General features: G+C 52.3%; 11 protein-coding genes across 11 annotated transcripts; 2 read left to right on the forward strand and 9 right to left on the reverse strand.

Moving 5' to 3' along the window:
• Positions 1-4,435: 4,435 nt before the first annotated feature.
• On the reverse strand, positions 4,436-5,456 carry K489DRAFT_159024 (uncharacterized protein). Its single transcript, XM_033599283.1, has 2 exons — positions 5,293-5,456; positions 4,436-5,064 (listed from the first exon to the last, which is right to left on the reverse strand). The coding sequence occupies exon 2, from the start codon at positions 5,045-5,047 to the stop codon at positions 4,595-4,597; it is 453 nt and encodes a 150-aa protein (XP_033462524.1). The 5' UTR covers positions 5,048-5,064; positions 5,293-5,456; the 3' UTR covers positions 4,436-4,594.
• Positions 5,457-5,637: 181 nt separating this feature from the next.
• On the reverse strand, positions 5,638-6,369 carry K489DRAFT_313915 (uncharacterized protein; the record flags this gene model as incomplete). Its single annotated transcript, XM_033600975.1, has 1 exon — positions 5,638-6,369. The coding sequence occupies one exon, from the start codon at positions 6,367-6,369 to the stop codon at positions 5,638-5,640; it is 732 nt and encodes a 243-aa protein (XP_033462525.1).
• A 374-nt stretch (positions 6,370-6,743) lies between these two features.
• K489DRAFT_399672 (uncharacterized protein) lies at positions 6,744-8,052 on the reverse strand (the record flags this gene model as incomplete). The annotated part of the gene is made up of 4 exons (XM_033606970.1): positions 6,744-7,176; positions 7,214-7,644; positions 7,845-7,863; positions 7,941-8,052. 4 exons carry the CDS (start codon positions 8,050-8,052, stop codon positions 6,878-6,880), a joined length of 861 nt encoding a protein of 286 aa, XP_033462526.1. The 3' UTR covers positions 6,744-6,877.
• Positions 7,943-8,779, forward strand: K489DRAFT_159111 (uncharacterized protein). Its single transcript, XM_033599284.1, has one exon. It carries the CDS (start codon positions 8,103-8,105, stop codon positions 8,523-8,525), a length of 423 nt encoding a protein of 140 aa, XP_033462527.1. The 5' UTR covers positions 7,943-8,102; the 3' UTR covers positions 8,526-8,779.
• A 100-nt stretch (positions 8,780-8,879) lies between these two features.
• Positions 8,880-10,892, reverse strand: K489DRAFT_378036 (uncharacterized protein). Its single transcript, XM_033604301.1, has one exon. It carries the CDS (start codon positions 10,756-10,758, stop codon positions 9,034-9,036), a length of 1,725 nt encoding a protein of 574 aa, XP_033462528.1. The 5' UTR covers positions 10,759-10,892; the 3' UTR covers positions 8,880-9,033.
• Positions 10,893-11,824: 932 nt separating this feature from the next.
• On the forward strand, positions 11,825-12,519 carry K489DRAFT_387430 (Scytalone dehydratase; the record flags this gene model as incomplete). Its single annotated transcript, XM_033606325.1, has 2 exons — positions 11,825-12,326; positions 12,464-12,519. 2 exons carry the CDS (start codon positions 11,825-11,827, stop codon positions 12,517-12,519), a joined length of 558 nt encoding a protein of 185 aa, XP_033462529.1.
• A 404-nt stretch (positions 12,520-12,923) lies between these two features.
• On the reverse strand, positions 12,924-14,856 carry K489DRAFT_408146 (uncharacterized protein; the record flags this gene model as incomplete). Its single annotated transcript, XM_033607441.1, has 5 exons — positions 12,924-13,291; positions 13,346-14,104; positions 14,160-14,428; positions 14,483-14,657; positions 14,724-14,856. The coding sequence occupies 5 exons, from the start codon at positions 14,854-14,856 to the stop codon at positions 12,924-12,926; spliced, it is 1,704 nt and encodes a 567-aa protein (XP_033462530.1).
• Positions 14,857-16,133: 1,277 nt separating this feature from the next.
• On the reverse strand, positions 16,134-17,507 carry K489DRAFT_314549 (RNA-binding domain-containing protein; the record flags this gene model as incomplete). Its single annotated transcript, XM_033601020.1, has 3 exons — positions 16,134-17,073; positions 17,130-17,234; positions 17,287-17,507. The coding sequence occupies 3 exons, from the start codon at positions 17,505-17,507 to the stop codon at positions 16,134-16,136; spliced, it is 1,266 nt and encodes a 421-aa protein (XP_033462531.1).
• A 1,351-nt stretch (positions 17,508-18,858) lies between these two features.
• Positions 18,859-19,712, reverse strand: K489DRAFT_159283 (uncharacterized protein). Its single transcript, XM_033599285.1, has one exon. The coding sequence runs from the start codon at positions 19,401-19,403 to the stop codon at positions 18,912-18,914; it is 492 nt and encodes a 163-aa protein (XP_033462532.1). The 5' UTR covers positions 19,404-19,712; the 3' UTR covers positions 18,859-18,911.
• K489DRAFT_378042 (putative 14-3-3 family protein ArtA) lies at positions 19,708-21,612 on the reverse strand. Its single transcript, XM_033604302.1, has 6 exons — positions 21,576-21,612; positions 21,079-21,162; positions 20,720-21,026; positions 20,414-20,655; positions 20,288-20,358; positions 19,708-20,227 (listed from the first exon to the last, which is right to left on the reverse strand). Exons 2-6 carry the CDS (start codon positions 21,137-21,139, stop codon positions 20,117-20,119), a joined length of 792 nt encoding a protein of 263 aa, XP_033462533.1. The 5' UTR covers positions 21,140-21,162; positions 21,576-21,612; the 3' UTR covers positions 19,708-20,116.
• A 709-nt stretch (positions 21,613-22,321) lies between these two features.
• On the reverse strand, positions 22,322-23,966 carry K489DRAFT_408149 (uncharacterized protein; the record flags this gene model as incomplete). Its single annotated transcript, XM_033607442.1, has 4 exons — positions 22,322-23,026; positions 23,100-23,358; positions 23,410-23,851; positions 23,906-23,966. 4 exons carry the CDS (start codon positions 23,964-23,966, stop codon positions 22,322-22,324), a joined length of 1,467 nt encoding a protein of 488 aa, XP_033462534.1.
• Positions 23,967-25,600: the final 1,634 nt, after the last annotated feature.

Raw genomic sequence — 25,600 nt, forward strand, 5'->3', positions numbered from 1 at the left:
AGGGACCCCGGCGAGTCACTGGCACTGCTGCACGGCATGCGCAAACATGAGGGCAGAGAGGCTCATTTCTCTGGTTCCGCGCGTCTCTCTGCAGACACCGGACACCTGAGTCTGCGCCGTAGCCTCAAAGTCTGACCACAAATACTCATCGATAGCTGCATGTTACGCTTATCACAGCAGCCTATTGATTCCAATTCATGTGGGGTTGGTTGCCCTCGTTATCATCATCATCATCATCATCATCATCATCATCATTATTATTAGCAGAAATGGAAGGGCCGCCTGCAGCAGTGCTGATGTAAGGTCGCACGGGTCGCGCACCCTTCCACGCGGCACATACTGTACATGAACTCTCGTCTGCGCGGCGTCGTTCAAGCCACTTGTACATTACCTACCTAGGGAGGTATGTATGTTCGTGGTGAGCCCGGCAATCGAAAGTGATCTTGCTTCCGTGGGGGAGATTTCTAGGAACGGGAATCCGACCGGGTCATCATCTTATTGCTACTAGGTTGATTTCAGATAGATGATGACGCCCATTCGGTCTTCGGTGTTCCTCCCCCCAAAAATCCCGCCTGCGCAAGGTGCATCGACCTCTCTCGCCGCGAGGCCGCCGCCGCCGTCGCCGCTGTGTGCGTGCGGACCTTTTCACTTCACAAAGCCCGGACGGGGCTGTCCGCCTGTGCGCGCGTGGCCGGTACGTCTTTAGGGCATTCCCATTGCCTACGGGGGCGCCTTTTAAGTTCACGATTTGGCAGTTAGCAGCTCGATCATGACTGGCCCAGCGCCTGATTCCACCCGAGGATCAATCATCAGACTAGACATCACCTTTTCCTGTTCTAGCTTCGAATGTGTGTGATGACCGGTGGTCTATCGAAGTCTTCAAGTGACCCGTCCGCCATGTGTTCGCTCGCGTTGACCCTCCCCAAGGGCCCATTTGCGGCGCTGATTGATTGACATGTTTCCTGCGCCTCCCACGAACACTTGGACGCTCACCGGTCTGGTCCACATTTTTTTTCTCCCTTGCCTGCCGCGGGCACGCTGGTGCGGATTCAGGCATTCCCTCCACTTTTCGATCAACGGGGCTCCAACGGAAGCCATCGTCCAGTTATGCATCGTCCCGTACTACCTAGGTAGGCTAGGTATCCTGTAGATGATGTACTGCGCATTCCTTCTGCTCGTGGTGCGCGGATGCACGTCTTGTCGCATGCACTATGTACCACCATCACCACCCTCACAACCCTCATCGTTCCATGGACTCCCACTGGTCTGACTGACGACTGCCGGTCTGATTGCTTAGCTGACGTCCTTCCGCCTACCCGCGCGCGCCCACATCGCATGCTCTAGGCAGGACACACCCTTTTTTCCTTTGGAGATGACTGCCAAACATCGCTAGGACCACCTGATGGCGGCCTAAGCAGAGGCATCCGTCATCGTCGAATGTCCCTTGGCGCGACAAGATGGTAAGGGAGGTCTCTCTACACGGCGTGTACTTATTTCCTTCTTGTGTAACCGGTTTGAGACCATGCGACCTGTTGCCTGTTCGCCTATCCATGGCACGTACTTCTATAAACTCAGCCGTCGCCCGGGACCACCTTTTGTGACATCCACAATTTTGATGCTTCATTCACCGCGGGTTCGTGATAATCATCTCAACACAAATCTCCACGTCCTCGGCCACGCCACCTCAGGAAATCATGTGTCTCCAGATCATTGAGCGATACGCGGTCTGCCGATGCGTCTATCACCAGCACGCTGTCGATCCCTGCGCTTCACGCGCGCAACGCGGCCATCCCGTACAAGAACGAATTGTCCTCGTGGGCTACACCTGTGCAATGCATTCCCAGCCTACATCACAAGTGCAAAAACCCGCAAGTCAACAGATGTACCCCGACTCGGGATACTCGGGGGGAGGCTGGCAAGTCTCGAACAAGTGATGATCGAATAACGAAGATTTGTTCAATTCATGCACCCAGGTTGTGCACCATCGACTTCGAGGTCATCTGGAACGCTTCCATTCCCCAAATTTGCGTCAAGCCTCTGGAACGGCACCTTTGGCCTTGACAACACGCTCGGCAGCAGCGGCGCTCCCAGCGACAATGGCGTCAGACTCCCAGACGCAATCTATTTTGAATGCATTCGCACAGTCCTTTGTCATAAATAAATCTGACAGGCCAAGGAAATGCCAACATGGCGGCGCGGCATCCAGACGGCGCTCAGTCTACACCGAGAACGGGCCGGTCTTTCATCCGGCACAGCACCCAGCCGGTTCATTATAGTGCGATGACCAAGACGCCCCCAAAGACTGAGCATTCATTCTCCTCTCCACGAGATTGATTTGGATGCACGATTCGATGACGAGCACACGCGCTCCAGCAGTGCAGTGGCAGTGACGAGTCGCAGGTTGCGCGCATACGAGAGAGAGACGAGGATCGCATCACGGAGCACCACATGACTCATGAATTCATGACTCGACGCATCGTGACAGCAGGCGAACAGGGGGGCCAAAAAGCGTCCCTCGTGCAGACAGTGGGGAGAGAGAAAGCGCGGACCACACCCGCGAGCGCATGACGCGCTGCCATTGTTTCTCAGTCGGTAATTCCGCAGGACGGCGATAATAATAATCATATCCACAATGTATATATTTGGGACACATACGACCATCTTAGATGGCATACACCGATGTCAATATACCGCGCAAATCATTCCATCATTCAGATTTCCAAGGCTACATCGTCCATGTGTGGCCCAGTGCTGAACAGCCAACAAAGAAGAGGGAAAAGGGAGGAGCTCAAATTGGCGGAGAGATCCACCCTTTTCCCTCCCTCTCTTTACCCTCTCCCGCCGTCAACTGTGTGCTTCCCCCACCCCAAAACACGTGTCCGCAAGCGCGATCGTGCTAGCACGAGGTGGGAAAAAGCTTGCAGCCAAAACCCGCCAGAAGGAAGACGAGCATGGAACAAATTCCAAGAACAGAACTACAGCACTGCCCAGATGTGTGATCGTATGACAATCAGCCCCCTCCCCAGAAGCAGCAGCAGGGCAAACAGCCACCATGTGTCTGGCGTGTGCAGAGGTCGCAGACCTCCCGTTCCCCTTTAAACGATCAGAAAACGGAAAGTGTGCACTCACTCAATTCCAAGGCTGTGCCCATCCAGTGCTTTGTTAGCATCTGCCTAAGGACATTAAGTGCGGATGGTCCGCGAGTCTCCTTTGTAATTACTCAAATGCCGTTCATCGCCAGCCAATGCCATCAATCCCCCCGGGGCTTCGTGCCACGTTTGGAAAAGGCTCCCAAACCGGAGCATGGTTTGTTCCATGATCCGCTTGTTTCTCATGTGGTAAATATGTCTCTAACGCGAAGGGGAGGGTGCAGGTGGTCGAAATGAATGCATCGCGCTACTTTTCCTTCCCGTTCACAGCAACATTGGAAGGGACTACTGAGGTTCGCAGCCACAGCGCATGGCAAGCGGCCGCTCCGATGCCATGCAGCAACCTTTGACGTCGTCAAGTGGGTCCATGTGGATACCCTTGATCCTATTTCGAGGCTCGTGAGGGCAGAATGCCCTGATGGCTTTTGTTCCTGAAGGAGTCACCCATGCAGCTTTGCAATTGCACGCCCTCTGGTGAATACGTCCTGTGATCAATAATGATGACGTTATGGCTGTTCTCTATGGGGAAGCCGGTCTCTACATTGCACCTGGGCAGGTACACATCCGCGCGCGCGCACACCGAAGTACGACGACCGCGATTTAGTTAGTTAGCGGGCATCTTGCTCGTCACAACGACCGTAACGAACCACTACAATGCGCACGTTTTTATGGGCAAAGATTGCAAACGCTTCTAGAACCTCTTCCTTCATGGCCGTGATGATTCGCCATCAGAATGCCGCTCGGGATCTCCCATGAGTCCAGACCTCGCGCGTCAAGATAAAGTTGATGTACATACCTAAGTCACTGTAGTCTTCCAAATAATCTTCGTTTCGCCATGCAATCCACCGATAAGTTCGTCCCGGAGACATCCGATTGCGCGCGCGCTACGTTGTTGCTGTGTCTTCGCCCAGCCTGTCGAAACCCCAGATGGTACACAAGGTTGAGTCCGCGTGTCTCGGCGGCCGCTCGCGTGGCCGACGAGGGAGGGCAAGATGCCAATCCCAATGATGACAACGACTGCCTTGAATATAGTGGTTCTCGGGAAAGGAAATGTCTACGGGGAATTTGGCTCTCCGAATAGGTAAGCGGCATTGTTGGACTCCAGTGCTGTCTCTTCCTCGAGGTCATGAGCAGAGTTTCAACAAAAACGAGGGCTCATCGCTACTAAACATTCACTAAATTTGTAGTATGACGCGCGGTAGTCAAGTTCATGCAGCAGATGCTGACAGTGAGTGAATTCTTGGACGTCCGCATATCTGTCTGCACGTTCTAGAATGGCCGCCCGTTAGTGAGTCGATGTAATGATAAGAGGAGGAAGCAGAGGGCTCCAGGAGTTGGACAGAGCCCCAATGCGTCCACGGGTGGAGGCGGCTGTCAGCTTATTCAGACGACCAACGACGACCCACCAATCAAGCGAATTCCGCACGCGTGTGAGTGTGTGATGACTAATCTAGTTGCTGTAAGACCAGGCAGCATGTTCGGGAGAGGACGAGGCGCTTCGCTCTCCGCGTGTCTCCCAGCGTTCTCTCGCAAACAGCGCAACGTGGACTTGATGTTCTCGCTAATTGATAACTCGGTCGGCGTCGAGGCAGACCCATGATGCTGATCCGTTCGGCAGCCAGTGTGCATCCGGGTATTTCCTGGATGGTATTCTCCAATGTAGGTTTCACTATGGTCGAGGTGTTCATCATTATTGTCATGAGCAACATCAAAAGCTTGGAAAAAAGCCGAGACAAGGGAAATAACAAATTGATCGCGGAGATCGGACAGGTTCTTATGATTAGAGGTTTGACTATTTCATGGAGACTTCCGCAGCACGGGAAAATTTGATCATTGTGCGTCGTCTGACCACCTGCTCTCCGTCCAAGGAGATTGTAACGTCCTCCCCATCCGTGCATGAGCGCGTTTCGCCATACTATATTGCAGTCTCGGCAGAAGGGCGCTTCATCGGATTTGATGACTTTTCCTCCACGATGCCATCGCTCTTCCTCAACAGACAGGCGAATATGATTGGCATTGTGGGTTTCCGCCGCTGAGCATTGCGTTGTCCCACGTAAAGTGCGGCAGAAAGATTTGTCCAACAACCGTCAGCATCCGTTGCTTCGATGATCACATTGCTGTGAAGATCGGATCGAATTCGAGCCGATGCTGATGGTTGCTAATTGTGACTGGTGCAGGCGCGAGGCGGCGCGGAGCCATCATCGACGCGGAATCGCATACAGAACCAGCTGTAAACGACATCCGGCGTCGAGCGAAGCGAGACCGAATCCCTCGTCCGTTCCAGGTCGTTGTCGAAAGGTGGTGGGAGAGGCCAAAATTAAAGGATGCGAAATAGGGATCGCCTGCACGAAAGCGTCGTGCGCTGGAAGTTCAACTTCAAATTAATTATTATTCACACTTCATCGGTGTTGGATGTACTGCTGTTGCTTTAAAAGATGCTGCTGGATTTGTCGCTGATGTGGATTGATTCCACCTCGAAGCTCGTGATTTACGCGCTCATGATCATGCCGTGGCGGCGGTTGCAGGCGCGGGGAGCGGGGACCTCCTCGTCGTCGCTGCAGTCGTCGTCGGAGTAGCCGCAGCGAGAGCCGCCGCAGTCGAGCTTGACGCGGTCACCGGCGCGGGTGATACCGTAGCGCTCGCAGGAGCAGGACGAGGTCATGCTGGAGACGGAGCTGGCGAGCGAGGGGACGTCAGAGTCGGCATCGGAGTCGGACTCCTCATCCTCGGACTCGAGGTGGGTGGAGGCGAACTGAGCGGCGATCTGCTCCATGGTCTGGGTGGGGAAAGCCATGGTGCGGATGAGCTTGGTCTCCTGAGGCTTGCAGGGACGGGGGCAGACGATCTGGGACTTCTCGACGGGGCGGCCCTTGGGGACGGCGGCGCTGGCACGGCGGGATTGACGGGACTCCTTCTCGGAGGCCTTGCCGGCGGGAACGTCGAGGACGTTGAGCTTGCGGCCGGTGGTGGGCTCGACAACGGAGTCGCGGGCGGGGTCGTGGGAGACGTGGTAGCCGTCGATGATGTAGTAGTACCAGTAGCGCTGGCCCTGCTTAAGGGTCTGGCTCTGGAAGCGGAAGGCGCCCTTCCAGCCACCAGTCTTGGAGGAGTCCTTGGAGAGCGGGAGCTGGCCGGTGTAGTTGTCCCAGGAGCCGAGCAGGTGAACAGTCTTGCAGTTGGCAGAAGTGCGAAGGGTGAAGTTAAGCTGAATGGCTGCCATTTCGAAGATTTTGATTTTGGATTTTTTTAAAAAAGGTTTAGAGGGTTGGATTTTTAATGAGCAAGCAAGAGCTGATGTTAGATTTTTCTTTTCTTGAAGTCGACCGGCGACGAATGTTTGATAAAAATGAGTAATGAGATAGACGGAGCACCAGGCTCTTCAACACACAAACAAACAGGGAAGAGGGAAGAAAAAAAGAACCGAAACACAACTCTCACACTTGACACGCTTGCTGAAGAAAAGAAGAAGAAGAAAAGAAGAAAAGGGAGTCGTGATCGAGCGCGACCATGGCTACTAATAAAGACGAGTGAGGATTGGAGATTGGGGAGGTGTAGTGAATTGGCACCATCAATCGGTACTAGCCTCGCTCGCATGTACAGGCTTTTGTTGTCGTACAGTACCACCATTCCACGAGTATGCATTGCAGTGTGCACGAAGTGTCAATGCGAGTGATGCGAAAGGTGGGGCCCGTGGATCTTTCTCTTCTCTTTGGTGTGTGCGCCCATACTCAACTTGCATTATCACTCTCTGCTGCAGACACTTCGGTGGATGGGCCATAAGACGACCTTCTGATAGGACGATTTACCATACACTGCCCGCATTTGCCGATCCCATCACGATCCTTTACAGTTACCTCTTGTCCGTCGGTCGTGCGCAGTCGCACAGTTGAAGCATGAATGTACACCGAGGGAAGGTTGCCTCTGCTCTGCCTATGCCTTCCTTGCTCTCTCGAATGACATTCTGATACGCGCTCGCCGTTGACATCTCCACATGCCTCGTGCGTCCATGGATCAGGACGAGAGTAGTCTAGGTGACAGTAGCGACAGTAGTCACGATGGAGTACCGGAGAATTGAAGAACAACATCTAGACTATTGGCAAGGTGCATGAGCAGGAACCAAGGGAGAGATGAACAAAAGCGAGGAAGGAAACGCCCCATTTCCGCACGAGCGCGAACACATGGCCAGTCAGTGGACGGGTTGACGTTGGGGTCCTGCGTAAGGACCAAGACTTGAGACTCCCACTGCGAAATAGAGGGAGAGATAGACAGACAAGGACGTCTGAGGTCGACTGTGGTGAGAGCCGTGCAGCATCGCGACTTGCAAAGTCCCCACTTCCACTGCACCTGGCCACCTTTAAACTGCAATACCCATGTCTGTTTCCCCCTCGGCGCGTAGTAGTTCGCCCGGATGATTGGCTCCCAGCGTTTCAAGCCAACACCACCGCTGTTCTTGCCCACACCATTCACACCTGCACTCTGGTATGCTAGCCAATCTCTATGCAGCAGCACATCATCACATCACATGTCATCACATGTCCTTTATGCGGTGGATGCGGTGCTCTTTCTTGATCGTTATTTACACGACGTGTCTCTCTCTCATCAATTGAGGAGGTTGGTATACGAGGACGAGTCAATTGCTGGCCATTTTCTCCCCACGCTATCACACTGCAGTCTACGCCCAACGTTCTCTCGAACCGGCCGGTCAGATCGTGCGCTGTTGATTCCAGTCAAATGTGTGGATGATATTAGGTTACCAACTGCAGCGCATGTGCATGAAGCCCTGGTGCGCACGAGCGGACTCCTTGCCGGAACTCTCTTTTGTATATGGGCATGCTTCCAACACAATCATGATTTCAACAGACACCTCTCGCTCCATCGTGAACGCGCTCGATGGCATTGCCATTACTATGGGAAATGTACTCCCTGCACTGCATCAAATGATGCGTAATCTCCATGCTGTGTTATGCATTTACTAGTCATCTACGCGGCCAAAGCCGGATCACCTTCCCTGATACTCCTCGCTGTCACAGCAGGATCCAATCCTGGCTGCTGCAGCAACTCAATAGTAGTACAGCGCGTACCAAAATGAGCCCGCCGGCGAATGTTCGCTTTGCAAAGGTTGTGCTCTTCAGCCACCGCTTCTCACACCTATTCGGATTGGAACCAAGTCTGTTCCCTCTGCTCTCCACAATTTTATATTACCTTTCTGCCTCCGGGCGGCTGCAGCACACATACATTGAATGTCACTCTGGAATAATAGCACAGTCTGGCCGATTAACGGACCATCCACGGAACCCGATGGCAGGCAGTTGCGCAAGCAAACAGATCGACTTCGAAATAGCGATTGATCAGATCAGGCATGGTGAGCTGACATGACATGAGCGCTTTTCGGTGTGGCCAGCCCGAAGGGATTTCCGCAATCACCCTCGTCGGTGTGCAAAATGTGCATGTCAAACAATGGTCGACGCTTATGCAATTCGTTCAAAGACCCGGATCATGTGGGGACAGCACACTGATTAACTCACTTTGGTCAATCGACTTGAGATGATTGCTGGTCGACGCTTTCTACGCATGCGCAAGCGAGAGTGATTAATGTTCATCACAGCAGCTGATCTATTCATCCATGCAGAGCTAATGTTGTACGATTACCCTCCAAGTCGCATCGCATCGCGATTGTACCACGAGACTTTCGATGTTGGGATACCTTTGTCTTACAAATAGGCCACTGTTCATCGAATGATTGCTTCCGTAATGATCAGGTGGGAATTTTGAAATTATGTGTCTGTCTCAACAAATGAACAGGAAAGCGAAGTGTTTGTCATCACCAAAAACAAAAATCATAGAAGTCGTCGAGGAGGCACTCGACCTTCACACTTGGTATTCGTTATGCATCATCCGCACCAATCAAAGCCGCCAGCTCATCGGGGCTCAGCGTGCTCTTCCTATTCCTCGGTCGGCCACGGATCTTAGTTCGTTTCGCCATGGGGCTAATGGCACTCGGGGCCGGCTTGTCCCTCCCAAGCACCTCGTCGGCGCTCGTTTCGCGAATGACACCATGTCCCTCGTGCCGCCCACTTTCCGTCCCACTGAGAGCCCGGGTTGAGCGAGCAATCTTGCTTTCCCGCGCGGTCGTGGACGAAGAGCTCTTCTCTCGTACAGCCTTCTCAGCTTCGACTTGTGCCACGTTGAGTTTCTCTTCGATGCTCAGTTGAGGGATCTCAAGTTCCTCGCTCTCTTCGCCATCGTCATCCTCAAAAGTTGGCGCAGCTGGGGCTGCCTCAACTGCACGAGCCGATGTCTTCTCAGATCGACTTCTCGATGTAGGTCGAAGATTGAACGATTCAGGTGGTTCCAACGCGTCGCGTTTCCGCTTTGGGTGATTCACAAGCGGCTGCTTGTGTACCGGCGGTGCTGGTGCAATGAGACTGGATTCGTGCACCTCGCTGACATCCGGCATCTGAATCTCACTGAGTTCACTGTCCATGAAACTCTGCTCCTGTACCGGTAGAAGCGCATCGTGGCGATCCCGATCTGGCGATACTAGACCCATGCCCCTTCTAAGATCATCCATGTTGATTGTCTCGCCAGTGTCCATGCGCTTACGCCAACCTTCCATCATGTGAATAACGTCTTTCCAGCGTTGTTCCATCCTCTCCCACCCTGTCCGGAGTCTACCGATCTCATCCTCGCGAATCTCGACTTCTTCCACAGAAACGAAATTTGGGTTGGTGAGGAGGTTCTTGAGATGCGACAGTGTTGAGTTCATGTCGCTCGCGAGCTTCTCATGCGATGCTGGCAGTGCATGTACGACGGCAGTATCACTTTTGCCTTTAGGGACCGTGCCTGTCCCTTGCTCACTACCCAGGCTGCCAATTGCGCTGTCAGGGTGTTGCTCCGATTGTAATCCCAGAAGGTCCTTGAGCGTTTCGAGGGAGCTACGAACAATGTTGATGAGCCCATCATTCTCATCGCTCAGACTCTGGCCCAGCTGGGTCAAGAACTCGGTTGTCTCTTGCTTCAAGCTGTATTCGGCATCGCGAATGTCCCGCGCAGCTGCATCGCCATTCGACTTTTTGTCGCTCGACTGTCGAATGTGCATGGTCGGTGCAGCCAGACCAATCTTGTTACCTCGCTGCTGACCTTGTAAATGTGTTTTGAGCCGACCGAGCTCTAGGTCACGCTTGCGGACATCGTTGGTGCATTGTGTCTTGACCTGAGCAAGGGTAGTCTTCAATTTCGCTGTCTGGTCCTGCAACGCTTTCATAGCCTTCTCCACCTTTTTCAGCTCTGTCTGGGCAGTGCGCTCTCCTGCCTGAGCCTGCACTGCCGTACGAGAATGCTCCTCGGCTTTGGTCGTGAGTCGCTCAATCTGGGCCGTCTTGGCTGCGTTTTCTGTGCGTAGATTCCGAATGGTCTCGGCGATCTTTTCTCGCTCATCTTTGGCGCGATCGTCACGAAGAATTAAGTCGTGTACGAGGTTGATGATTTGTGCGCGACTTTCTTTCGACGGCTTGACAAAGTCGATAGGCTCGACATTGCGGAGCAGGCCACGTGCGAGCAAGAGATTATTGAGATACGTCGATGCTGTGCGCAGGCTTTCGTGGTCCATGATGAATGCTATGACTTAGTATGTAGATCGAACGAGTGGTTTAGACCATCGCAACATAGGAAGACTTTTCGAACGACGAGCAACCTTGGAATGCTGGATATTGTCAAGTTGCGCACGCGTCGGTTGTCGTCACTGTTCCCACCACACGCCAAAAGTTTGTTTAGGCGACTGTTTGGTGAAGATTGCCGAATAGGGCAAGGTTTCAGGCTTAGTCATGATTTTGTGCTACGGGTTGCCGAACCTGGAAGAGACCGTCCGCTGGCTGTAAACGCGTTGGCCGGCCCACAGAGTTCGGAGCTGGGGGCTCAGATGTTAAAGTGTTGAAAAGTCTCCCATCGCGTCTCGACCTCGACCTCGTGCTCTTCACATGTGATCAGACGGTGATCCAAGGTCGCCATGCATCCGCGAACCATCGTTTTTCTTGTAAGATGCGCAAGTTCAAGCACAAGCAGATCTAGCCCATTCGTCACAAAGCAGCTCACCCGTGTATCAATGCCTTCGGCACCCCTCTTCCCCGGCCGGACCTGGAGTCAAAGCACACAAGACGACTTTCAGTGGCCGTGAAGACCTGATCTCAAGGGATGATACTTATTTTTGGTATCGAGTACCAAATAAGAGAGATCTGACGTTGTCGTCGGGGATGAGAATTGAATTCACGCGCGAATATATAGATTCCGATTGTCCCTCCCGAGCACGAATCTGTTTTATCATCTTCAGATACTGCGAAATCCAAATACATTAACCAAAACCATTTCAGTTCACAACTGCAATCGAATTCACGATCAATTTTATCATTTGACTGAGCAGGAGAAACTTTGAAGATACAATGGCGCGCTCCGAACTCAACACATTCAGCAAGCATATGCAGCTGGAACCGGTCAAGCCCATCAGCCTCGAAGGTAAGTTCTGACGGACTCATGCACAGGTCAGAAGAGACGAAGGACGAGCTCGAGAGTTAGAAGAACCTTTGAGACCCTTCATGACCTTTACAGCCTCTGCAATGAAACAAGTTTTCCCAATGAGCGATCCAAGCACAAAACTGACCAAGCTCCCTACTCTCACAGACATGCAAGGTTGTATGGCCGCCGTGTACGAATGGGCAGACAGCTACGACAGCAAAGACTGGACCCGACTAAGCAAATGCATTGCTCCAACCCTGCGAGTTGACTACAGGTCATTTCTGAACAAGATCTGGGAGGCGATGCCGGCAGCAGACTTCCTCGCCATGGCTTCAGACCCCCTGGTTCTCGGTGACCCTTTGCTGCGCACGCAGCACTTCATCGGCGGTACCAAATGGGAGCGGGTCAGCGACGACGAGATCATTGGATACCATCAGCTCCGCGTGCCGCACCAGCGATACACCGATGCGTCGTTGACGAAGGTCCTGATCAAGGGACATGCGCACAGCGCAAACACGCATTACTATAAGAAGGTCGAAGGAGTATGGAAGTTTGCGGGTTTGAACCCGGATATCCGATGGGGAGAGTATGAATTCGATAAGATCTTCGAGGCGGGCAGGGAGAGTGAAGCGATTGGTGACGAGACCAAGCTAGCGGCACAGGCACTGGGTAAGTGTTGCTTCCATTTCACTCTCTTGACACAGCAGGCGAGCAAATCCTGCACGTTTAAACACTTGTGTTGGCACACACTTCATGGCTCTACGACCCGCATGGCGAATATGATGCTAATTTTCTACAATCAATAGGTATCCCAGTATCAGGCACAAGAGCGGCTCACTCGGATGGCATTCACGCTCAGTGAAAATCATGATAAAATGGACATGAATCGGACTGGATTTGGATCAGGGCCAGGATTATCATCCGTATCGAGCTGGAAGCTAGCTACAGCACCAAAAGTATCGCAGAAGAGACATTTTGTAACGAGAACGATCGCGCCGACCAATGACGGTGCTAATTTGTCGTCAGTCATCGCCGTGACTGTGATATGAGACACATCTAGCCCTGTCGCCCTTCTACATGAGCACATCCAGAACTCGCGTGCCTTCACTCCGCTTTGTCTCCTGTCGTCTTTTTCACCGCCCGTGCTCGCTTCCGTGAAGGCTTGTGTGGGTGCGTGAAGTCAGCATAAATAATCCTGTTAAGAATATGTGATAGTAGTGCTCGAAAAGCAAGCAGTTGGACCTAATCCCAACGACGACGGCTGCGTTAAAATTCCACCATTACGACTTCTCCGAGATCGTTGTCTTCTGGGATGTTTTCCTTGTCAGACTCATAAGACCTACTCACCTTGTGTAAAGGTTCTCCTTTGTCCGTTTCGGTCTTCCAAGAGACGCCATCAGCAGGTGGATTTCCCTTTGGTGGACGGGTACGCTTTTTGGTCTTGCTCTCGCTTGCAATACCGAACAAAGCGAGTGGGCGTCCGACTTCGGAACTCGATGAGTGGGCCTCTGAAAGCTTGAAAAGGCTTTCGGCGCTTTGCAGCGCCCTTGGAGAGTCAACGGCCGTCAGTGGATCAGCCGGATCAGTATTCTGCTGGTTCGAGGAGTTCAGAATGCTGGATAGGAAGTCTCGACCTAAGTTGGAATCAACGTTAGTCTGCGCCATTATTTGATCCAGCAGCTACCTACCAATTGAATCCTTGCTGGCCTCTTTCCTGCCGCGGATCATATCCGCGGGCGAACAGCGAGTCGAATGAATGATGCTTCCGTCGATGCCTTCAGTTGTGCATGCCGGGAAGCCAATGCATTCTGTATGCATGCTGATATCTGAAACATTCGAGTGCGATTCACCTCGTCGACCAATGGCTGCAGCAGCTGTGAGGGAGTCTTGAGTAGTCTCTCGTTTCATTGACGGCAGCTCGTTGTCTACCTTTCCGACATCTTCCAACGCCGATGAGTTGGAAGGCAGAGGTGGCGGAGGCATGGATTGAGTATCTTCCTCTGTCTTTTGTACTGCTCGCCGATCGAGGGCTGCCAGCAACTTCTGCAACTGGTCGCTCGGTATACGAAATTCGACTTTCTGGTGAGGCAAATGGTTCCCACTTTTCCATGGCTCCGTTGCCATTTGAAAGCTGCCAGGTTCCACCGCAGGTAGAGTGGGGAAGGGAACGTTTGAATGCACTGAGGATGAACGCACGCCGGGGTCAGTCCACAGAGTCGAAGCTTGCAGGAAAGGCAGAGAAGGATTCAAGCCGCCGGGAAAGCTCGGTGTAGAAGGCGGCGGCACTGGAATTCCGAGCATCATCGGAGAAGAATAGGCAGATGTCGTATCGTTACTCAATCCACGTAGATGGCCCGAATGATTTGTTGGAAGGCCAGAAGAGTTGAGCGCCATAGTTCTGACCAACGCTTCGTTTGGCCATGCAATTCCGACTCGCTGTAGCACATCTGGACCTGATCAGTATTCTATGGTAGTCATGAAGTCGTTTCCACAGGACCTCACCAAGGGGTACTGCTTGAAAGTTGAAGTGAGCATGATCAAGCATTTTGATGAATTCGGCAGTTCCAGCTTGGCTTGTCACGTATCCTTCCGATATCTTGACCTTGATGCGACCGACTTCGTCATTCGCGTCCCAACCTTGTTGAGACATGACTGATGGGTAAAATTTCGGAAATCTGAGAGGCTGGTCGACACCGTCCGCAAGCGGGCCAAGTAAAGTCGCATTGGAACAAACATGTGGCCAAGTGATATCGTTTGAGTATACTTCGTCACTGCACTCGTAGTTAGCTCGCGTCGCAGATGCAGCAATTCATGAAGAAGTGTACCACACAATGGCGCCGTCCACGATGATCACAATCTGCCATGCTTGTGGACAACCGATACAGTCCGAAGGAGGAGGTAAAGTGAACTCTTTCTTGTTCCAAACATGTATTGATATCTGGAATGGCGCGCCAGGCTCCAGACTGGGGACGAAGCAAGTCATCAAGGGTGCAATCTTAACTGCAAGAAGGTACGATGTCAGCGAGCTTCCCTTCGCCAAACTACTCGCCGTTGAAAATCCCATACCTTGTCCCTGGACATTCCCATTCGAGTTGACCTTGTATTGTGCAGAGTAGCATGCCGTCTTGAACTCCTTGAGAGGTACGTGACCTCCAATCCCGCCTGGAAAGAGCAATACATCCCAGTCTTCGTAGCGCATATTGGGCGCAAGTGGAATGATGTTAGAGTTGAGACAACGCGTCGGAGATTGTGGTGGTACAATGGTGCAGTGCCTAGCAATTTTGCGAAAACTACTTCGTTGAGGACGTGTTGGATGAGAAATGGATCGTTGGTGATATCGAAGGCCGTGCGGATGCTAAGGAAGCATTACAATATGGGTCGTTTCGATCCTCCAGAGGTATGGGACGGGCGTTGCTCTACAGAGCAGCGTGACGGATATTGGCCAAGGTGGAAGTGATGAGCCGGAAGCAACCGCTACTCAGGTCGCGATTCTAGCAGAGCAGTCGCACCATGATCGGTATTTGACCCATCCACGCCGTCAATGAAGGCCACCTGGGCAGGCGCAATTGCGTGCCCTGGAGGTGTGTTATAAGCGACCTTGCACCTGCCGCAGACCAACATCGATTGTGACACATGCAGACGCCATTACTCCATAATATCAGCCGGAACCTTGGAATGCGTCACTTCCAAGGTTGCTGGTGAATGCAAGGAAGGAACGGGAGCTAGTGCTGAACATGAAACTGTGATACTGGTGAAATTAACCTTGGAAGCTGACAAAGCCGTCGGGAAGTGAAACGATTGGGTCCATCTCCGTTCGAAGGAACATACCTCACGTGCAAGAGCGCAAAAGGCCACGCTCATGGGTTCAATCATGTGACATGCAGCAAGTTGAGGGTGAGTCTCGTGGTTGAGATGGTAAAGCTGTTTGCTTTATTAATGCTAGGCAGTCAATCACCAATGAGAAGTCTTCAGCTGTCGCAGCCCAATTGTGCCCAGGTGGCGTCAGGAAGTGGAGGGGAGGCTCTGGAAAAACAGAATTATAGACCAAGTCTGGCAAAATGTAAGGGTCGATGAGCAGGAGAACTTGTAAGGGCCAAGCCAATCGATTGAATCATCTGGTACATATGCATGCTCAAAGGAATATCAATCGAGGAACAGTCCAAAGCAGGGGAATATGAGAGGGTCTGCTGTTCCCAGCTTGAGTGACGCAAAGACATCTGACAGAAGAAATAATGTCGGGGAAGAGATGAGAGGTAACAAGTAGCACAATCATTGGGCGAGGCAGTTGTGAGCACTAACGCAAGACGCCCTGTTCGCTTGCATGATTCAACAAAGAGGAACTCCTCTTCTCCTTCTGCTTCGTTGTCGTCGTGATATGATACCAACTCCCGCTAAAGTGCAATCTCAAAGCATGGAGACATAAATGCATTTACTGAAGCAGTGGTTAGCGAAAGGTTGTCAAAGAAGTAAGTCCTCTCATGTTCGACGTACATTCATGGGTGCAAAGTTGCCATAGGGGTGTTGCGGCGGCATGCCCATCGAGCCCATCGAGCCCATCGATGGGTACACCGGAGGCGGAGGCGCTGGGCGGTAGGGTGTTCCAGCCGGGCCAGAGTTGTTCTGGGAACGTCCCCAGCTGAGTCGCACTCGCGAGTTACCAATAGGATAGCCCTGCATTTGGTTGATGGCCATCTCGGCAGCGTGGCGCTGGACGAACTGTACAAATCCGCAACCCTTCCCTGGTGGAATCTTCACGTAGGTGATCTCACCGAAGCCCTGGAAGAAAGAGCGCAGCTCGTCTTCAGTGACGTAGCCCGAAAGACCTCCCACGAAGACGGTGGTGTTGTTAGGATCAGTGAATTGGTTCATCGGCTGAGGCTGGCCAGTGTAGTAGTTCACGTTTTGGGGAGCACCCATGCCGTAAACGCCCATACCAGGGCCGCCTCCTGGGCCTTGCATGCCACCCATGGGGCCGCCAGGGCCGCCAGGGCCAGCGGCATTCTTGTTCTTGGGGGTTGCAGTAGAGATGCGCATGGGACGGTTGCCACAGTAGACACCCTGCATCTCGTGAAGTGCTTTCTGTTGATCGTCTTCGCTTGCGAAGCGAACAAATCCATATCCGCGAGACATGCCGCTTATGGGATCGGACATGATCTTTGCAGATTTGCATGAGCCATACTTGCCTTGAAACAGCGACATCAAAACATATTCGTTGACCTCTGGACCCAGGTCGCCCACGAAGATGGAGAATTCCGGTCCTCGATCGTCGCGGCTACGATCAGCCAGACCGCCACCAGATGCCCAGTTCAATTTGAATTGGCGGTTAGAGTTGGGAATGACCTGGCCGTTAAGGCCCAGAGCAGCTGCAGCACGCTCCGAGCTTTCAAAATCGACGAAACAATATCCAGCATTGCTTCTTTTTGTCATTAGTAGCAGTCCTTGGCATGGAGCCTTCGTAGTGGGGTTGCTTACCCAGAGAATTTGTCCCTGATCATCTTCACATTGACTTGATATCCCAAGTTGAACCATACACTGCGCACAAAGTTCTCATCGATCCAGGGCTCGAGCTCACCCATCCTAAAATCATCAGCGCAAGCGCATTTTACTTTGATCTGGGCTCAGTGCTTACCAAAGGGTGGTCTTTTGGTCGCCGCCCGCCTGAGGGCCTCCTGGTCCAGGAGCGCCGCCTTGAGGAGCGCCAGGGAATGGCCCCTGCTGCTGAGAGGGATCCATCTGCTGGTTCATAGGGTTGGGCTGCTGGAGGCCGGCGGGCGCACCACCGAAGGCGTTTTGCTCATCTTTTCCTTGCTGCTGCTGAGCACCACCCTCAAAGTTTGGCTGAAAACTCATGATGCTGCTGTAAATTGTGCAAGCGAATTCGGGATACAAGTATGGAGATCGTCGAGATCACGACTGAAAATAGAATTGCGCTGGAAACTTATCAGCACAACCGATCTGCGGCACAGCTGTCGTGCGCCAGATGCGCTTGGCTGGTTTTCGAACCCACCTGAGAGACAATAAGGATACTCAAAGGGCCGTTTCCTCGTGACACGTAGAGTGCGAGCGATGTGATCGAGACGAATGACGCGTAGGCCAAATAATCCGATCCGAATGCGAGATCTGACTTCTTGCAGGAATGGAATCGACCAGGAAGGTTGTCGCGAAAATCGAAGTTTGCAGTTGCTGGCTGCTAAAGAGTGCTTTTCGCTGATAGACTAGGTTGTATGGCCGTCGTTAGAACTGCTGCAAAACTTCAGGAGAACAATCAGCGTGTTGGTCTTTCGATTGTGAGATCGACAATGCAACAGGTCATGAGATGTCGCTCGACTTGGCTCAAGTCGGCGATCTGGTTGGTGCCACATTGTAAAGTGAAATTACAAAGTGGCGCGATCGGATCACATCGCTGGAAGGCACTCTATGAGCTCAATGCGGTTGTATGGTGCACTCTTATAGCATTCATGAAAGTTGACCGCAAACTGTGCTTAGTCGCCAAGTCTTGAAGCGGATCGACCACAGCAACGACTTTCGCGAGAGCATTCCCCAACTCCATAATGCTGCGGTACGTGTGACTTCATCGATTGAACGTGGTCGTTCGATTGTGGTGCCCGCAAGCTACCTCACGGAGTGCCATTGTCGCGTTGGCGCGACAGATTCGGCCACGCGCAAAAGTAGCAATGCGATTGAGCCATGTCGTACCTTCCAGCTGCGATTGGTCGCATCGCACACCGGAGCTGCGCAATTAAGCAGGCGATGGCGATCGCGAGAGTAGTCGTGGTGGTAATCGTGGTGGTAATCGTGCCGGCGGGGAAAATCATGACCCTCACATTGCGAGGTGACGAAAAGCGCGAAGCGAATATAAACTCACCAGGTCAATCTAGCAAAAAGCAAGAACCGAGTGCGCCAGCAGACGAGATGAGACGACTAGGACGGAAAGCACGAAAGACAGGCCTTGCGCGCGCGCGAAAACGACGTGATAAGAAGATGGATGATGGATGTAAAGAGCAAGAGACGACAAAAAGCAGGCAGACGAGTAAAAGTCAAGATGGTGGGTGGTAGGTATGGTGGGTAGGTACAAGGCTCTCTACGATGTGTGAGAGAGCGAATGCTTGTGTGTGCTGTGGAGGTGTGTGGGTAGGCGGCGGCGAAGGCGGCGCAATGGGGAAAGTCGAGAGAGATGGGTACGTGAGTATTGCATGTGCTGTGCAGTGCTGGACTGTGATGTGTTGTGCTGTGCGATTACTCGCGCTGGTGCTTCTACAGTAACAGCATGCGCTGGCTTACGCACGCACGCCCGTTTCCCTCCGCCGCCCGTACAACAAATACATGACGATCCAGATCGGCTACACACGGCCACTCCTTCATAGATAGGCACGAAACAAAACTGTACACATTGGATAACATACGACCCACAAAACATCTACGTGTGCGGTTTGCGACAACGTGAGAACCGGAGACGACGGGACTTGCTCGCCGTAACAGGCCCGGTGCATACATCATGTCGCAAGCAAAAAACGGCCGGCGGGCGCAAGCGGACCAATCAAGATGATACATTGCTTTGATAGCGTCTATCACTGCCAGCTTCTGATATCGCTCGGGTTGTCTGGCAGCAGCAGCCAGACCCACTTGAGCACTTGTCAATACTTGGGAGGGAGAGGAAAGACCTTTCACAATCGTAGGAAGCTCGAACCGGTGGGGGGAATGCGGATAGTGACATCCGCGAGATTTTCTCCGAATACTCCGATACATCGAGACCAGGCCGCTTGTTCGGCCGTCGTCATACAGCACTATTGGAAATTATCCGAGTTGAGACAGAGCTTGGAACGGACACACAGCAATTGCGACTATACAGAACACGGTCTGGAAACAACATGCATCTGCAGTGACCGCTCGCTCCAGGGGATCAGACTGGGTTGAGGGCGCGGCTGCGTGTGTTCTTCTCATCACATGAAAATACTGCAACACCTGCGGCGATCATTATGCGAGGGCGATTGTCGCGTGTCAGCCCTGGATCGTCACGAGGGGTTAAGCAATATAACTAATGAGTCGTGCCTTGCGTGCCTTTCGAGATCGGATTTTGGTCTAAGCAGTGAATGTTTGATGCAGATTTTTTGTGGTGAAAGGTAATAGCATATTGACATGTGGTGAACTCTATCATCGGCCTTGTAGGCACACAATTGGAGCGCGCTCAAGGCGTGGAAACAACGAAACTTTCCATTGTCAAGCGCAGAATAGTATTCATGTGCTGCGAAGTCACAGCGATTGAGTTTCCACTGGATAGAACGTATCTATTGCAGCGGGGTGAGGCTGAGGGTGGGAAAGCATGAGGGTGAAATACCCGTCTTTGCATATCTTTGTCGCTACTCTGCCGAGTGGCACTCATCTTCTTATGTGGAGCTGAGAGACTGTCTCGCTCCAACGTGTAGCTTCATTCATAAACCATCTCCGTCTCGTGGTGTCATCTATGCCTTGGTCTCCTCAGCAGCAGCGGCAGCAGGCTCGGCCTCCTTGGCCTCGGGCTCAGCAGCAGCGGGCTCGCCTGATGGCTCGGCCTCGGAAGAGGTCCAGAGAGTCTAGGAAATGTCACGGTTAGTGGGACCTTCTCTGCATGCATCTCGATCTTCTTTTCTCACCAAGTTGTCACGAAGCAATTGCATGATGAGAGTGGAGTCCTTGTAGCTCTCCTCAGAAAGTGTGTCGAGCTCTATCATGTGGTCAGTCACGCATTCCGAATCAAAGCGACAATGGTGGCTACTGACCAGCAATGGCCTCATCGAAAGAGGTCTTTGCCATCTGGCAGGCCTTGTCGGGGGAGTTCAAGATCTCGTAGTAGAAGACAGAGAAGTTCAGGGCAAGTCCGAGACGGATGGGGTGAGTAGGCGCAAGCTCAGTGCTGGCGACCTCAGTGGCGGCCTGATATGCCTCGAGGGACTTGTCGGCGGATGCAGTGCGCTTGTCGCCCATCGCGAACTCGGCGAGGTAACGGTGGTAGTCTCCCTTCCTATTGTCAAATTGAATCAGTACCGCACACCTTTCCCGAACGGGACGGTTGATATGTGACGCACATCTTGTGGTAGAACACCTTGGACTCGCCGCTCTGAGCGGAAGGAATCAAGTGCTTGTCGAGGACCTCGAGGATGTCTTCGCAGATCTTGGCAAGCTCGGCCTCGATCTTCTGGCGGTACTCCTTGATAAGAGTGACTTGCTGCTCGTTGCCCTTGCTCTCCTCTTTCTGTTCGATGGAGGTGACAATGCGCCAAGAGGCACGGCGAGCACCGATGACATTCTTGTAGGCAACTGAGAGCAAATTCCGCTCCTCAACGGAGAGTTCCTGGTCTGCAGAAGCGACGTTCTTCATGTTCTCAACCATCTCTGTCCTATTGTCAGCTGCTGCGTTACCAGTGGTTGTGCAGTAACATCTCACCCTCGTAGCGCTCAGCCTGCTCGGCAAGCTTCGCGAGGTAGACGGAGTCTTCGTAACCCATTTTGGCTGTTGGTGAGATTGTGTCTGTAACTTGAGATATCAGCAATTGGACTTTGTTCAACAACAAAGATTTGCGATTTATGTGACAGAAATCGTTGTAGTCTGGTAGCCACGATCAAGACGCAGACCCAGATGATCAGGGACACAACATTCTGAGGTAGAGCGCTGGCGTATAGATTATCCTTGAGCAAAAGAAATATTCCTCCTCTTTTCATCTCTGGCAGCGACAAGCGCCAGGGGCTGGGCCTGATCCAATCTCGCTCCGATCGGATTGTTTACCAGCTTCGCGCGATCAAGTTCTGCTTTCGCACCTCTTTCTTGATACAGCTACGGCCATGATCGCCATAGAATTGGCCGGATTGCCACAACGACAGCCTCTTCAGGTCGGACCCTGAAAAGCTCCACAGAGTCGCGGAAGGATATGAAGCCCCACTCACCTAGGTAGAGGTAGTTTATTGAGGGCTCAGAGGCGTGAGAGGTGAGGCGACGAATGGAAGGGATGTGGTGGGTAAAGGGCGTTGTTGTCGATGTAGCACACGGACGATGAAAAGGAAGAAGGTTGAATTGGTGCGTAAAGTGGCTCTGGCACTGTGAGGTCGGGAAGGATGGCGCAGCCCGTTCATACTCCTCCTCTGAACGTCGTAGATCATCCCTCTATTTCGTCACCCCCAGCTGGAGCGGTAAAAAACAAATCCACGTGACCTTGGGTGGTGCTTGCCCAATTTCACCCCACCTTCGTGCTTTTGTGACCAAAGGCAGTTCCCACTATGGAAAATCCACGACAGCCTTATCGTTCGAACCATTCACCCCTGGAGCATGGAAGTCATTGGTTCTTGAGATTACATGCATCTTGAAACGAATCGACTATGCGGTATGACACTTGTCACCCATGGGCAACAGGGCCATCGAAGAGTTCGTCTAACGGATTCAAGAAGCACCCCGCCTCCGTGCTCGATTCCTTCCCACTTGTAGCGAAGACCCTGAATTTCAAACGGCGGTCTCGGCTTTGGCCATCCCAAGATTGCTCAACCAATCACACTTGCTGTCACTCGTTCAATTTATGATCATGATTAATGGCAGCCCGAGCTGTGTAACATGCGTTGGTATCGTGGTGAGATTGCAGCGAGCGAAGAGGAAATGCACAATCAGATGCACTGTAATTGTACCGTCCGCTTCCGCCTCATTACTTGTTGCGACGACCTTTCACAAAGCCTACAAGATTCTCAATAACGCCTTCCAGGGCCTCCTTCTCCTTTACAGCTTCATCCCTTCGTTGAAGCCAGTATTCGAGGACTGTGCTGGCCTTCTGGTTGAGTATCTCAAGCGTGAACGTATGGTCCTTCAATTCCGCATCTTCGAACCCGCTCATAGCTTCGTCTGTGGTTCCACAGATCAAAGCTGCACGATTTGCATCGAAGTCTGGCGGAGCTGAAGGACCTCTCGAGGGACCCGTCCTCTTGCTCCGCTTGGGCGCGCCCGTCTTCGAATCAAGTGAGGTGGACGAATCGTTCGTATCCGTGTTTCGTATCCTGTCTAGTGCACTTGCAGATGTCGGTGTGTTATTAATAGTAATGTTGGGTAAGATAAGGCGCTTCTGCTTTGAAGGCGGGAGGATCTCGTCGAGATCGACGGGAACTCCGAGAGATACTAAGAAGAGTCGTCGAATTCTACTGCGTGTCCAATTCGGTGGTTGCATTGGTGGAGGTTGTACAAGCTGTTGCCAGAGAGAAAGTGAACGCTCGGACAGGAAAGCTGAGTTGTTCGAAGATTCTGGCGATGCCACACGAGCACGCTCGGAACTCGAATTTGGGAATATGGCGTCAAGGTAGGCCTCCAGGGCCTCGTTCGAAGTTGGTTTTGCAAAATCAGAGTCGGGACTCAAAGGAGGCTATGTTACGGTCAGACAAGTGAAAATTGAGGATAATGTGATTGCAGACACCTGCATGGGGAATCATGCTTACGAGTGTATCGAGCACGCTTGGTGCTGTTTGTGGTAAGGGAGGCGCCTCTGCGACAGGCTGCACATTCGTTGTTTCGTCTGCTTCATCAAAGTCGCCAAAGTCATCGTCACCTCCTTCCTCCGCAAAGTCGTCAAAATCGTCACCAAAGTCGTGATTTTCATCGGTAGTCTCCAGTTGTGTATCTTCAGCAACATTTTCATTATCCCACATTGATCGGAACCACGCCTGCCGCTCTTCTGGGCCTTGTTCTACTATTTTGCTATGTTCTCTTAGCTGGTGCTCAGGTTACGCCGTCCCCAACACGACTCACCTACCATTCGGGCTCGGCACATCGCCGACTGTCCTCACTTCGTCCGGAACCGCATCCGCCAACCTTTTCTCATGAGCTAGTGTGCCTTCGACTTCACCGTGTCTTGGCATGTTGTCGACCTTTTCCACTACTGTCCGTGGGACAGGTGATCCACCTGGTGTTTGTGGGCGACTCGTGGCGCTGAGAGTTGAGGCTGCGCGGCTTCTGCTCAGGGTTGCGCTACGGGAGCGCTGGTGCTCGGGGATTATCTCAATTTCGTCAGGTACTGCATCCTGCGTTCGCATCTTGTATGCAGGGGTCCCCGGGACTTCTCCATGTGCGGCAGTATCGTCGACACGCTCCACTCTGGTGATCGGGATGGGTGATGACGGTGCATTGTCGCTGCTCAATCGTTCAGGCTCCCCGCCCTCTGATGCGGAAGAGAAGTGCTCGTCGGAGGACTCTACAGAACATGTGATTAACGTAGGCCGAGAGTAGTGTAAGTATGATTCCCTACCTGAGAGCTCGTGTGCACCTGCATCTTCCGTCTGAATACGAGGCGGTTGTAGTTCTGACATCTTGCAGGACCAAGGTTTTCGCTTGAGCTAGGCTTTGCGTGAATGGCAGGAAATCTTGGGTTTGTAAGTTAATCCCGTCCACGTATGTATACGGGCTCCTTTATTAGGCATAGATATAAGCTCTGAACGCGGTGACGAAATTCTGGGGAGGCGCAGCATGCCGAAGCTCAATCGCATCTACGAACAGAACACCGTACCATATTTCTATGCACACAATCTAGGCTGGAAAGGTCACACACTGTACAATTCACACACGCATGTTTCGCATGGCAACAGCAAATTATTATCGAATATAGGTAGGCACTCATGTGTGGTAGTGGTCTTACGAGTACAGATACTCCTTTCGCAATCCGCTGACGGATTCATGCTTTCGAATTGCACATGAGCAGTCTCGTGTGTGTAGTAGATGGAGCAGGCTTTGTGCAAGCGACGCGATGGCTGAACATCACACGTAACCACCCGCATACAATGTTTTGTAAACGCAGAAGCGAGATGAAGCTTCGCCTACAGTTTTCGTTGTCCGTCATAATCATGAGCCTTTGGCTGGCGGGAGCAGTCGTTGAACGATCGGCCAAATTACGTGCAGCCTCTGGGGAGGCCACCTTGAACCTCGCACCATCTCGAGTTGAGCAGGACTTGGGACTTATTAAACACTATCTATATGTCAAGCTACCATATTTATCTCTTCCCACATGCTGCCCCTCAAAAGTCCTCGTGCAGGCATACAGGCACGTGTGACAGGGCATCATTGCCATTTCAATCTCTCACCATCATCGTTGGCTCAGATCTACGTGTTCGTCTTCAATCAGGTAGTGATCGCCCGTCCGACTTCATCCATGGGCTTGTTGACTTCGACTCCGATCCGAACCACTCCATACTTCAGGGTCGTCCAAGCATACAAATACCGGGCCGCCTCCCTGTATTAAAAAGGCGACCGTTTGAGCCGTTGCGGCAAAGTTAGCACAGTTCCATGCTGGGATCGCAAGCTGCCTGATAGAGCTGGCATGGCCGATTGCTTTCTGGTACTTCTCGCTGCTGGAGGCATCCGAAATACATGGCCGACTCCGAAACAAAGAGGCCTCAAGAAGTTCTGCCAGACTTGTTTTCGTACCACCCTCGGGTTCACAGATGAGAACTCTGGGATGAGCCTGATCTATGGCAAATTATCAAATTGCTTCGGAAGTACAGCATGTTAGTTGAGCTGAGTGTACATTATTGTAGATATCGTGATCTCCGCAAATGACATGGGCGGCCGAAGTCGTCTCGGTGATTTGTGCTCTGTGGGTGAATGTCAAAGCGCCACCGCAGTACTACTGCTGCCGTGGATCGGAGACTGGTTGACATTTGACAAAGAAAGCGATATCGTCGACTGAAGGAGAAGAGAGAAGTGGTAGGCCCGCGCTATGCCAATCTCACAATGCTGTGGAGATCTCAGGCAACAGAAAGGACCCCACTGCAAAGCACTATGCTAACCACGTTATGTCGGAGCAGCGCACCATGCCTTTGACATCGTCGATCGAGGATTCGTTTTTAGTCCGAATCAACCAGATTTGGGACACATTTGATGCCTGCCGAATATGCATGGTGACATTGCGGTATTGTATATCAACGATGAACATGACATGACATGACAT

Source organism: Dissoconium aciculare, assembly GCF_010015565.1.
Source record: "Dissoconium aciculare CBS 342.82 unplaced genomic scaffold K489scaffold_3, whole genome shotgun sequence".
Lineage (NCBI taxonomy): Eukaryota > Fungi > Ascomycota > Dothideomycetes > Mycosphaerellales > Dissoconiaceae > Dissoconium > Dissoconium aciculare.